Source organism: Pistacia vera, unplaced genomic scaffold (assembly GCF_008641045.1).
Source record: "Pistacia vera cultivar Batoury unplaced genomic scaffold, PisVer_v2 Contig1072, whole genome shotgun sequence".
Taxonomy (NCBI): Eukaryota; Viridiplantae; Streptophyta; class Magnoliopsida; order Sapindales; family Anacardiaceae; genus Pistacia; species Pistacia vera.
In genome coordinates, this window is record NW_022195107.1 from 383,387 (window position 1) to 397,590 (window position 14,204).

General features: G+C 34.9%; 2 protein-coding genes across 2 annotated transcripts; both read right to left on the reverse strand.

The window, feature by feature from the left end:
- Positions 1-8,338: 8,338 nt before the first annotated feature.
- Positions 8,339-9,370, reverse strand: LOC116132696 (PR5-like receptor kinase). Its single transcript, XM_031418370.1, has one exon. The coding sequence runs from the start codon at positions 9,306-9,308 to the stop codon at positions 8,382-8,384; it is 927 nt and encodes a 308-aa protein (XP_031274230.1). The 5' UTR covers positions 9,309-9,370; the 3' UTR covers positions 8,339-8,381.
- A 1,680-nt stretch (positions 9,371-11,050) lies between these two features.
- LOC116132473 (LEAF RUST 10 DISEASE-RESISTANCE LOCUS RECEPTOR-LIKE PROTEIN KINASE-like 1.3) lies at positions 11,051-11,897 on the reverse strand. The gene has a single exon (XM_031418138.1). It carries the CDS (start codon positions 11,864-11,866, stop codon positions 11,051-11,053), a length of 816 nt encoding a protein of 271 aa, XP_031273998.1. The 5' UTR covers positions 11,867-11,897.
- Positions 11,898-14,204: the final 2,307 nt, after the last annotated feature.

Genomic DNA, 14,204 nt, shown 5'->3' on the forward strand with positions numbered 1-14,204 from the left:
ACGCTGGGCTGTGTGAATATTCCAAAACCCATCGTTTCGGCCACGTAAGAGCCTAGCTTCATTGACTACTGTAGGTCGAATTGGAATTACAGAATCCTTTCTCGGGCCATGACCCTCAGTATCTGCACTGGATTTCATCGTATAGGATTAACAAATTATCAACCGATAAATTAACCTATACTGAATTGCTATTCCATCACTAGAAGCCATCAAATCTTCTAGTCCTAAAGTATGAATTCGAAGAACCATAACCGTTTGAGATTTGGATCCTGGAGACTAACCATATATCCTGATTTAACAGTCCCGTAGGCATCTCCCAAAGCTAAGTTAGCGTGAAAACCGCCAACGAGAGCTTTACCAAACGTAAGCCATCGTCTGTCCAGTAACGCAACCTGAACAGTACATTCATTCCTCCACGGAATAGTCCCTGCACACGAATTTGTACAGCACAAGTTTGTACATAATTATACTTGCCATTTGCCCGTTTGGCAAGATTTCGAACCTTCTGTAGCCACTCATCATTCGAGTAACCAATTCTCCCTCTCGAGACTGAGATAAGCTACACGAACCGGTTTTTCGTGTACATCTTTCAAGCCTTCAGCTTTAAATATCCACTTAGCGTTTCTCAAAACCTCTCTAGTGTTAACCCTCGGAATTACCCAATTACAATTTACTTGAGTGATCCTCGTAATTAGATGATGAACTAATTACCGAGTTAGGGTTTTCATCTTCATTTCTAATTGGGATAAATCATCCTCATCACCAATACCGCTATTCCTAGGATATTCATTAAGACTACTAGTCTTTGCATGAATATTCCTATGCGTTGAAGATTTAGATTGTTCCTCAAAAGTGAATCTTTTGAGTCATCCTCTGAAGAATTCGAATCATCAGAGTAATCCGAAATTAATTCATAAACCTCATCATCAGAATCAATTTCGTATCCCCAAACTGGCTCAAATTCAATTGGCTTTCCGCGTTGACTTCCAAAAATCTTACCGCAGCCTTCTTCTTTCCCTTATGAGGGCATTATCCGCAAAATGATTCTTCTCACCACAAATCCAGCAACAATTACAATCTTTTGCGTTTTTGCCAGATGGTAGGTAGTACAAAACTTACGCGCTCCGCGTTCTTTAGCGTTAAGTCTACCTTTCCCTGTTCGCCTAATAAACCTTCCATGATCCGAGGATTCCGTTTATTAGTAACAGGTTGTTTTACCATATTACGAAAACGTTTCGGCTTAAAATTCTTTTTACCGAACGATCCTTTTCGCTTCATATGGTTTTTTTCCAACCTTGATGTTAGTTCGACCCCCTCGACTACAAGCCATATTGTCCTGGCACCCATCAAAGTTTTGACAACAAGATTCGTTGAACTCAAGCCTTTTTGCTTCCTTATTTAGCTTGGCGTTCAAACATCTTGTCCTCACGAGTTGTCTAACAGCTTTCTATTCTTACTCCCACGAATCAACAACCTGATTCTTTTCAATTAAGGAAGCTTAAACGCCTCGTTTGCCGCCTTATCCCATCCTGGGGGAAGCTTAGCAAAGAAAGTATTCTTCATGACTTCCTGTGTGCCACCAGGCAACTGATAAAAATATCGTCTATATTCACAGACGAAATTTTCAAACAGACACATGTCACAAAGCCTAAGCTTTGTCAAAGCTTCTAAGGCAACTACCTCTGCGAGATTCCTACTGGTAATAGTAATTCCAGTAAATTCTCGACAGAGCATATCCTTGAAGAGTGCAAAGATAGCCTCTCTGTTCTTCAAGTCACCTACAGTATCTAACAGACCCGTTCCAGCTTCTAGACTTCTCCAAAAGCTTCCTGCAGCTCCCTGTAGTGTGGATCTTAGAAACCTGTAAGTATCACTGAGTCCAAAATTCTTGTTTTGAATATGAACCCAGTTAACAGTTTCCCATGCTTCGATTGCATCTGTTACATTCGTAACACAATCGATATTTAGGAAACTTCCGCTAGACGGTATCTCCACCATTCTAGGTACTCCCCGAGGCATAAACTCCGACCTTATCCGTGTGGGATAAGTTTGCTTATATTCGGGTTTGGAGATTTCCTTAAGGAATCCTTCGAAAGAATTTAAAGGATTACGAATTCCTTCAAGTGGATCATCTTTAAACTCAGATTCCCTGAGTGTCGAGATTAGCTCATCGAGCTCCGCCTTTTTAGGACTTGGACTTGGAGTTTTTTTCAATCCTCTAGTTTTGTTTCTTTTCCTTTTTTTCTTCATTTCTTCCTCATAATACCTGCTGATTCGTTCAGCATCCGAGGTAGAAATTTCCGGAATATCAACCTTCCGTTTTCCGTCCATTTTAGAAACAAAGTCTTCTTCCTTCACACCTTTCATAAAGAGTTTCTCCGCCTTTTCCCAATCACCTTGGGTTTCTTTGGCCACGAACTGTGCATATCCTAGAGGCAATCCGGGATATTTTTCCTGCAAACTAGCTGCAAACTGATCCAAAACATCCTGACCACCCATGGTCAATCCGAATCAGGTCTCAACTCAGTTGCAAAGTCCGACTCCTTATATGGTGTAGGATCTGGATCCGGCTGGGATTCGCCGTACCAATAAGGAATTACCGCCTCAACCTTTTCCAACCACTTATTCCGAAGCTCTAGCTCAGAGACTTCAATGGTGGAAATCCGGCAAATAAAACACAAAATCTTTGTGCACCCTTGACTAAAAGCCTTTTGAATAACATCCAAAAGTCGCTTTATACCTAGCCAAGTCAGATACTCTTCTCGAATATCTGGGCTGCCGTTACAGAGCTCTAACACAACCCGTTTGACCTCTTGTTCAGTATATCCTTCAATAGGCCACACTTATTCGATGTCACTCAACACTAGAGACATCTCCTATTTTACCGGCTTAGTAAAATAGTTAGAACACGTTCCAGTGTTTTGACCTTTTGAAGTACAGAATTAACCTTTTCAATCTGATTCCCGATCTGGGTTAATTCTTTGTTTAGAGTAAATATACGATACACCGTATAATTCACTCTCCTGTCTAAGTTTTCAAGCTTCTGGGTCAAAAGCTCTAACTTATCTACGACAGTATTTAACAAACCGATCTCCGGTTTTACCTCGAAACCATGATCTAAATGAAAACAAGTCTTATTCAAACAGACTTCATCATTTAAATTATTATTCATGCTATCAAGAACTTTCAACGGGTTAACAGGTATAAACACCTATTCCCCCCATCTTCCAAAAGCTCTGATACCATTTACACCCACATAATATTTGTAATACCCAATCTTACAAATATTATTACAATTAATAACTAATAATGATAGACATATATTATCAAATATTTTATTATTGTCAGTATATCTTATTAATAATAGATAGACACAAGGACCAATTAAATTAGTCTTCTCTACTAAAATACTTACTCTAGTCTACATGAATGTAAAAATAGTTTCCCCACCAGGAAAAGTTCTACTACTCAGTCATAGTGGTAAATAATTTACCTAAATCAATGAGGCAGAGTTTTAACAAAATTCAATCCAATTCAACTGGGGTGACTTGGCTAAGACGGCCAACATTATTAAATTCAATCATAATTATGAGTTTATATCTGTTGTTGAACAAGTAATCCTACTATATGAATTGAAGGCAAACTCATGAGCTTATCTGATTTTGTAGTCAAATAGACCCTGTCAAACTTTTAGCTACTCTCTATGATGACACACACCTTACCAGTAGTGCTTTTAATATGATTGCCAAATTAAGGATAGTGACATCGAAAGAGATGGTCTAACTTATTCTAATTTTTGCTTGAGGACAAGGTGGTTTTAGATTTCTGAAATGTGCACTGTGTAAACGGGTAGTTTTACTTCAGGCGTCTGATTAGCCTCGGTTGAACATAAAGTTTATGAAGTTTATAGTTAGAGGTTATTGGTTAGTGGTTGTTAAAGAGCTTTTTATTGACTAAACAACAAAAATGCTTCGCTTTACCATCTATAATGCTTAATTCTGATATCAGGGAATCTTAATATTAGGGAATCTTATTTGCTGAGTCTAAGGCATGAGTGTCTGCTATGATAGGAATAATATTAAAATGGGTGCTCCTTTGACTGCATGTGAAAGTTGATGCATGACCATGGCCCTTATTAGAACCAAAGTTTAGGGTCTGTGGTTTGAGCTGCTTATGATTAGAAGTTTGGCTCTACAATAATGATAATGATAGCACTGCCCTAAAAACTGAGGTACTTACCTGATGTATCTGGAGGACCTTGTGGGGGTTGTCCTATAGGCGAGGTTGGACATGCTTCTTGAAAGGGGAGGAAAGGTTGATGTGGGCAATAGCAAGTTGTATGATTCTTGATATTATCATAACCACAAGTTCCATTGGATTGAATGCACTTATCACAGAATTCTGTGCCATTCACCTTCCACTTCATTTCAAATCCTTGTTTCAGGGCTTCTTCCAAACCTGATAGACTTCGTTTTGCTTCTTGAAGGAAAGTTTCAAGAACCGGAACAGTGACAGTAAAATTCATACAACCAAATTCTAGTGTTGATATTAAACCATCCGTATAATTGAAGTTCTTCTCCATCTCCTCTATGGAGCAAAGTATATGACCACGAGGGACACCATACCGTAATGTGAAATTCTCATACCCAGGAGAATATTCAAAAGGTGTTAGAGTCAATGGTGGTGTTAACCAATCCATCAGGTGGACAGCTGCCGCTCAAGTAGTCCTGTCTCGCAATCTTTAGAAGTTGAGCTGACTCAATGATACTAAAAACACGATATTCTACACGATTGATTCTCATGGATGTCGTATCATTCACACAATAAAGCTCTAGATCCTTGTGGCCACAAAAGCCTGAGCGACCGTATTGTGTGCCTTCGCCTCCCCAGAAAGGATAACCTGCTGTGATGTTCCCGCATGTGAATTGAAGTCTACAATCTTCAAACCAATCAGGATTACTTAAAGATAACTAAATATTGACAAGAACTAGTATTAGAAAAGGCGACGAGGAGAAAAGTTGGAAACTCGTCATTTCTGGTAGGAATAAGGCCTAGGGAGAATGAATCATGAGGGAACATCCATTGATGCCAAGAAAATAGAGAAGAAACTAAGAGTTACGTCACCTCTTTAGGATTAAAGGAAATTCAATAGAAAGACTTTGAAATTTTGACAGAGTTGACTCCATTAATCCATCCATCCATGTAAGGTTTAGTAAATAAAAACAATTAAGCAAATGCAATTCAGTAACAGAGAAAGCCTCGACGCTAACTGTAAGCTATAGCACGAAATAGCAGAGAGCAAAGAATTCGTGCAATTTTAACATTTTGAGAGATAGACTTTTGGATTCAATACTTTAGCCATAGATATGGACATTCATTTTGATTGACACTCAGCGGATGTGGAATTATTTGGATAAACAGTCAAATGATGAAGCTACTTGCCTCAATCATGACCAATTAGTTGTTGGACTATAACAATATGGTGAAGCGTTTTAAGAGCAAGCTTGTTGAATATTAGCTATAGTGTTCTGATTTCCAAAGTGAATTAAGTTTGGTCGGAATTTCTTCAGACTAGGTGATAGCCAATGCCAAAACAGAAAAGACTATCTTTTGAAAGAAAACTAGTTTAATGGGCATTAATTTCCACTTGAATATTAAACATAAAGTTTACCTTAATTCTGTAACTTATTGCATCAAAAGGTAGAATAGAAATACTACATCCCCTTTCTCCACGGGTGGATTTACTCTGGAGACTTTATTATTTGCAAATTGCTAGATTCACCATCAATCAAGAATAAAACCCAACATCTTTGAATAAAATAAATAGAAAAGTAAAGCACGTAGACTAGTCTTCTATAAAATTAATTATTAAATACTTCTATTAATTAGTTAAAAATATAATTTTATTTGAAGTTTTTTCACATATAACTTTATATTTAAATGCTTTTATTTGATTTAAATAATTAAATGATTAATTGTATATTGTCATTCTATTTCATTGTTACACTAAACACAAACTTATAGTTACAAAGTTAAAATCCCAAGTAATGTGAATAATTTTTGGTGAACACCATATTGATTAAAGGAAAATAACATATTTAACTTATTGTCATGTAATCATGTGATTCTAGGTTGGAAGCTTTTTAATTTAAAATCACATTTTATTGTATCAGAAATGTTATATAAAAATATTATACATATAGTATTATATATTAATTTTTACTCTAACTACTGTTTAATTCACCTGAGTCCCACTCGCTAAGATAAACTGACCCAAGCTTAGGCCCCATAGTGGGCTAATCAAGGCCTAGCCATCCACAATTGATTCAAGGACTAATGGGTTTACCCCTCTAACTAGTCCTTATAGATGGACCGAAGTGAACCATAATGAACAAAGAATAATTTGCCCCAATACAGGCTGCCCCGATTTGATACCACATCTACAAATTCTAAAAGTAAATATAATTTCATAGTAATTTTATGTATTTAGTGTTATCTACAACTGGTAAATCAGAATTGTTCTTATTTGTGGAGACAGATTGTTATATAGCTTTAATGTGGTTTAGGAACCCTCATCTAATTTATGCTTGACGGCATTAATGATTCTTGCAAGATGTTGTCATATCTCAACTCATTTGTCAACACTGTGAGATATAAAACATGATATGAGACAAAATTTTTGGAAGAGTGAAACTATTTATATCAACTCATTAAATGAAAATAAATGATATATCAATTAAAGGATAATATCATATCACAATTTATTTTTCACTTTGTTATTACTCATATATGCATTAATCATGTCGATGATGTGGGAGAAGAATGTTGGGTGATCTTGTTGGAGAAATGTCAATGATCTTGAACATAACATGAGTAAAGTTGTAATTGGGACCATCTTGTTTCAATATAAAATATTCTACATTGAAAATGATCATACTCTCATTTGTTGAGAATTGATCTATGCATACTTAGTTCACATATTTTGACCACCAAAACGGGAAAGAAGGTGCAGGTGAATTTCATTGAGGACATTTAAAATAGTCCATGCCCTTTCTCCACGGGAGGGTTTACTCTGGAGACTTTATTATCTTCAAATTGGAAGATATACCATCAATCAAGAATAAAACCCAACATCTTTGAATAAAATAAGTAAAGCACGTAGACTAGTCTTCTATAAAATTAATTATTAAATACTTCTGTTAATTAGTTAAAAATAATAATTTTATTTGTAGTAATTTCATGAATAAGTTTATATTTAAATGATTTTAATTTTATTTAAATAATTAAATGATTGATTGTATATTGTCATTCTATTTCATTGTTACACTAAACACAAAGGTATATTTACAAAGTTAAATCCCAAGTAATGTGAATCATTTTTGGCGAACACCATATTGATTAAAGGAGAATAACTTTAACTTATTATCCCGTAATCCTGTGATTCCAAGTTGGAAGCTTTTTTTTTTTTTTTTTTTTTAAAATATCTTAACATTACTCTAAACAAATTTAATAAATCAGATATGATACACCAAGTGCACTAATCAGATTTAGATAAAGATTGACTCACAATCCAATTTTACAAATTTTCTTTCACAACCCCAATATGACAGTTCGTGATTGATCAGATCGTAATTGGATAGACATGACACATGTGCGAACTGATCAATTGCGAACTGTCACATCGAAATTGTGAGAGAAAGATTGCGAAATTAGATTGTAAGTGTAATATTACATGCCCATCGAATTTAGAGGCAATTAATTTTTACTCCAACCCCCGTTCAATTCACCTGAGTCTCGCTCGCTAAGATAAACTGACCCAAGCTTAGGCCCGATAGTGGCCTAATCAAGGCCTAGTCATCCCAAAAACGAGTCCAGTTGATTCAAGGACAAATGGGCTTACCCCTCTAACTAGTCCTTATAGATGGACTGAAGTGAACCAGAACCAGAACAAAGAATAATTTGCCCCAACCCAGGCTGCCCTGATTTGATACCACATACACAAAATTCTAAAAATAAATAAAATTTCCTGGTCATTTTATGTATTAAGTATTATCTACAGCGATAAATAAGAATTGCTCTTACTTGTGGAGACAAATTGTTATATAGCTTTAATGTAGCTTACGAACCCTCATCTAATTTATGGTTGACGACATTAATGATTCTTAGTTTGATGCAAGATGTTGTCGTAGCTCAACTCATTTGTCAACACTGTGAGAGATAAAAAATGATATGAGACAAAATTTTTGGAAGAGTGAAAATATTTATATCAACTCATTAAATAAAAACAAATGATATATCAATTAAAGGATAATACAATATCATGATTTATGTTGCACTTTGTTACTAAAATAGACAGGAGTCTTTTTTGTGTGATGCATTAATCATGTTGATGATGTAGGAGAAGAATGTTGAGGTGGTCTTGTTGGAGAAGACAAATAAGGCTTTGGTGGAACCTCTAAGTTTTCTAGGCCACCCTCCAACATTTCTACAACTTTGGTCATCGATGGTCTATCATATGGATTAGTTTGAATGCACCACAAGCCCACTAATATCATCTTTTTCACAATCTCTTTTTCTTCTTCAGTGTCAATCCCATGAACTTCGAGATCCTTTCCAGATTCAACACACTTGTGTATCCAATGTGGAAAATATATTTGACTGGTATGAGACACTCCAACATCAATGTTTTTTCTCCCTCCAATCATTTCGAGAACCATCATTCCATAACTATAGACATCAGACTTATGAGAAACTTCTCCAAAATTTCGACAAAATACTTCCGGTGCAATATATCCTGCAGTTCCTCTGGCAACCGACATTGATATGATACTCTCTTTTGTGTTGGATTGTTTAGCATGTCCGAAATCAGATATCTTTGGACAAAAGTCTTCATCTAAGAGAATGTTGTGAGGTTTTATATCAAAATGCACAATCCTTATATTACACCTTTGATGTAAATACTCTAATCCTCTAGCAATTCCAACTACAATATGAGACATTGTTTCCAATTCCAACTTGCGGTTAACACTTGAAGGTTCGTTATCATAAATGAATTTTTCTAGAGATCCATTAGATATAAATTCATATATAAGAGCTCTTTTCTTCTTCTCATAACAGAAACCTAAAAAGGCAACTATATTAACATGAGATGTTCTACTCATGCTAACGACCTCATTGATAAATTCCTTCCCGTTACCTTTGGATTCCTTCAATACCTTCACTGTAACAAGACGACCATCTGATAACATTCCTTTGTAGACATCACCGAAGCCTCCTTGACCAAGTTTATCCCTAAATGATGTTGTCATCTTCTTAACATCATAATAACTATATCTACGTGGAACGAGAGAACCGTAATTTCTAACAAAGGCCTATACGGTTTTATCGTTCTCTGTTTTCTTCTTCAAAAATCGTCCTCTACCAACAATGAGAAGAATGAGGAGGATCATTACTAGGCCCAGTCCCACCACACATGATGCAATTGCTACACCAATGACTAAATGTTTATTTTTCCTTACAGCTGTCAAGAGATCCAGAAATGTCAGTGTTCTTGAACAGAACATTGAATCAAGACCATCTTGTTTCAATATAAAATATTCTACATTGAAAATGATCATATTCTCATTTGTTGAGAATTGATCTATGCATACATAGTTCACATATTTTGACCAACAAAATGGGAAAGAAGGTGCAGGTGAATTTCATTGTAAGATAGAGACAAAGGACATTTAAAATAGGCTTATTAATGATAGATCACCATATAAATGTGCTCTCTACTATAATTAGCTAATTATCAAATCAAAATGCCACCGGTAACCGACCATAAATATAGTTTGTACCAAAGTAATTGAATCCTTACTATAATGTATTTGTAAATTTTAATATTTAGAATTAGATTTAATACAATACATTATAATATATGATAATCTAAATATTTATTGATTAATAATGTTATTTACTCAAACCTGGTAGATAATATGATAAATACGAATTCAATAATAATGAGGTTCCTTAAATATAGATTATCTTTAAAGTTTTTAAAATTATTTTTTGGATGATAACTCTCTTGGATATTATCAATTAAGGTACAAATGAAATGACAGAAGTTACAAATTGTTCAATTAATGGACATCTAACGGTTATTTGCCATTAACTTTAATGGAAAATGAAAAAAATGGCTTAAATGCCCTTGATTTTTTCTCTTTTTAAGTTAATTTAGTTCTTAAATCTAAATTTAAAAAATCTTAAAAAAAAAAAAACTATAAAAAAGTAGAACCAATTTTTTTAGAGGTAAATAAAAAATTAAAGGAAAATAATAACAACTTTTTTGGTTTAGTTTTTAATTTTTTTTAATTTTTATTGTTTTTAATTTTAATTTTGATCATTTTAATATTTATTTATAAAAACAATAATTTAAAATATATTTTTTAGTTCTTTTTAATTTTTAGTGTTTTAGTTTTTCAATTTTGATTATTTATTTTATAAAAAGAATCATTTAAGTTTGTTCAATTATATCTTTACCCTTCTATAAAGTTAAATTTAACCCTAACTAAAAGCAATTGTCGCTTAATTAAAGAATTTGTCAGTTCTGTCCTCCATTGGAATATTCTGAAAGGCTTATACCCTAGTTAATAAAATCCTTGATTCTCGTACTTGTCGCTATTGATTACCCAAGAAGTTTGAAATTGTATTATAGACACCCCTTACGTTATAGCAAACTTATGAGCTAATCTGATTTTGCAATCATATAGAATCTGTCAAACTTATTGATTGAGTCTATAATGCTTCGCTTTACCATCTATAATGCTTAATTCTGATATCAAGGAATCTTATTGATTGAGTCTAGGGTATGAGTGTCTATTATGATAGCGATACTATTAAAATGGGTGCTCCTTTGACCATGTGTGAAAGTTGATGAATGACCATGGCCCTAATTAGAACCAAAGTTTTGAGTTTGTGGTTTGAGTTGCGCATGATTAGAAGTTTGGCCCTAAAATAATGATAATAATAATAATTATTAATGTTCCTTTAATTTGTGTAAACTAAGAACTCATTTTGGTATAGTAATTAACAGTACCATAAAAATTGAGGCACTTGCTCCTTGATCTTGAAAGTGGGGAAAAAGTTGATCTGGGCGATTGCAAATTGTTTGATTCCCGATATTATGATAACCACAACTTCCACCGGATTGAATGCACTTATAGCAGAATTCCATGTCACTCACTTTCCACTTCACTTCAAATCCTTGTTTCAGGGCTTCTTCCAAACCTGACAGACTTCGTTTTGCTTCTTGAAGTGAAGTTTCAAGAACCATGACATTGACAGTGAAACTAATCATAGGACCAAATTCTACTTTTGATATTAAACCATCCATATAGTTGAAGTGCTTCTCCATCTCCTCTATGGAGCAAGTTATCTGACCAGAAGGGACACCATAACGTAATGTGAAATTCTCATACCCGGGAGAATATTCAAAAAGTGTCGAGTCAATGGTGGTGTCAACCAATTTTTCATCAGGTGGACAGAAGCCGCTCAAGTAGTCCTGTCTCGCAATCTTTAGAACTTGCGCTGACTCATTGATATTCAAAACACGATAATCTACACGATTGATCCACATGATAGTCGTATCATTCTCACAATAAAGCTCCAGATCCTCGTGGCCACATAACCGTTGGCGACCGTATGTTCCGCCTTCGTTTCCCCAGAAAGGATAACCAGCTGTGATGTCCCCGCACTTGAATTGAAGTTTACAAACTTCTGACATATCAGGAGTGCTTAAAGATAACTGAACATTGACAAGAACCAGGATTAGAAAGCCTAGAGCACAAAGAATAGGCGATGAGGTGAAAAGTTCGAAACTCGTCATTTCTGGTAGGAGCAAGGTCTAGGGAGAATGAATCACGAGGGAACTGAATCCATTGATGCCAAGAAAATATAGAAGAAGCTAAGAGTTACATCGCATCTTTGGAAGATAAAATGAAAGCAATAGAAAGACTTAGAAAATTTGGGTGTATAGTTGACTTGATGACTTTAACTTCACATACTTGCATTTTGTCCAACCATGTTTGCGTTTGATTTGCGGAGACTAGTCCAACTGCGATATAAGTCCAACTTATGAACAACGACCCAAGACAGATTGTATAATAAATTGTATCTCACTAAATTCTATATCCGAACCCGCCCACCTTGTATAATATTTTGATACAACAATATTGGACTTGTATACATCAAGTCCAGTTTAGTTTTAACAGAGCGCATCAGAAGCAAAAAAAAATATTGATGGCAGGATACAAAACATGTTTAATGGTACAATGTGCGCAGGGTGAAATACAGTAGAGTAGAGGTGGAAAAAATTGTTCATGAAAAAAGTAATGAGAACGTGTATAGTCTTGGCTATTGCGTGTTTTTCAACTGGGCTGTAGTTTCCTCCTTTAGTCCTTTACGCGTTATTTTAGAGAAAAAAACAACTTAATATGTGTAACATGGACTAATTAAGTCATGTTGAAAGAAAAAGCAAAGCACAAATTAAACTCATATGAACGTAAACTTGAGTATAAATGAATACACGCTAATAATCAAGACCAAACTCCTAAAAGCATAAGGAGACTCTAAGTCTTGTTAATACGTATTGTTTGGGGTTGCCCCCGCCCCCCACTAGACAACAATTTCCAAGCTTTTACTGTAACAGGCTGATATGCAGAGAATAAAGACCATCCCCTGTCAAACCAAACGCACAAAGACCCAAATATTTGTCGCTAGAATTCAGTCAAATATTTAAAAATCATCAGTATCAATTTATTTGTTTAAATTAATTAAATAATTAATATTATTGGAGGAGAAAGGGCCCCCCGGCCGGGGGGGGGGGGGGGGGGGGGGGGGGGGGTTGTTGTTGTTGCTGCGGCGCGTGGGTCTACTCTTGTCGCTCTCCTCCCCCATAACGGCCCTCTTCTTTTACCATTTAAGCCGTCACAGCCACCCTTTCTGACTGCCTCAATTCCTTAATTTAATTAATATAATTAATTAATTAATCTGTATTTTGTTCTCTTACTCAATGTCATACATGGATGGTTTCTTTTTATTAACTATAATTAATTTCTCAAAAATTTTGAAAACATTTGATAGAAATAAGTGAAAATGCTTTCAAAATAATTTTAAGATACAATCATGAGTTTTAGTATAAAATTATTAACATGTTATAAAAAAAGATAAATATATATCAAATATATTTCATATATTAATAACAACTAAAAAAATTGAATTATAGTTTAGATTTTGGTGTGCTGTTGTAGGCAACCAAGATAAAACCTAAAAATGTAGTAGTGTGAGTAAGGATCGTTCCCACGAGGAGTGTCTAGCCAAGGTTTTATGTTGCTGGAACAAGGTTGTTTTGGGGGGGGGGGGGGGGGGGGGGGGGGGGGGTGGTGTTTGTTGGTGAAGGTGGGGGTGTGTTTGAGTAAAACGGAAACACTTTCAGGAAAAACAATTCAAGGTAAATAATCAAAATCAATCAAAATAATGAAACTTGGTCTAAGTCAACATCCACCATTGGAATCTTACAACTGATCATTGATGCAAACATAAGTCAATTCATACATTGAGTATTCACCGTTGGAACTATTTTTCTATCTCTCCTTAGTTGTAATTAATTAAGAAACAAGCGATCTAATTAATCTTACTACTAGACAACACTAGACAAACGCTAAAGGTTTAATCTAGTGGTAGCATTAAGGGCTAGAGAAATTGATGAAGCTGAACAACACAAATACAAGCAGTTGTATTTAATTTAGTTGAATATTCTTCTTAAGATTTAATGATTCCTGACGCAGCAAATTCTTAAACCTTAATTACTCACAAGTTAGATGGATCAAACAATTACGGATTTGATATCTAACTTAGCAGTAGATTGCAACGAATAATACACTAGTAGGCCTCCTAGTAATTAAATGAAACAATCATGAAAATAGGCATAGAAGAACATCCAATACTCAAAACATAAATTGAACACTAAAAAAAAAACATATTAGATCTCACAATTTTATTGATTCCGAGGCCTCCGTTTCCTTCAACCAAGATATGAAAGTTTTAGCCGCTCATGGCCATAATCAAAACTCAAAAGAGAAAATTACAGCAGAGAGAAAAGAGAGGCGTGTGTGTGTTCCCCCAAATCTGATCTCCCTCTTCTTTTAAAATTATCCAATTCAAAT

Coding starts and splice junctions, on each gene's coding strand:
- LOC116132473 (XM_031418138.1), bottom strand. CDS start 11,866: ATGACGAGTTTCGAACTTTTCACCTCATCGCCTATTCTTTGTGCTCTA.
- LOC116132696 (XM_031418370.1), bottom strand. CDS start 9,308: ATGACAACATCATTTAGGGATAAACTTGGTCAAGGAGGCTTCGGTGAT.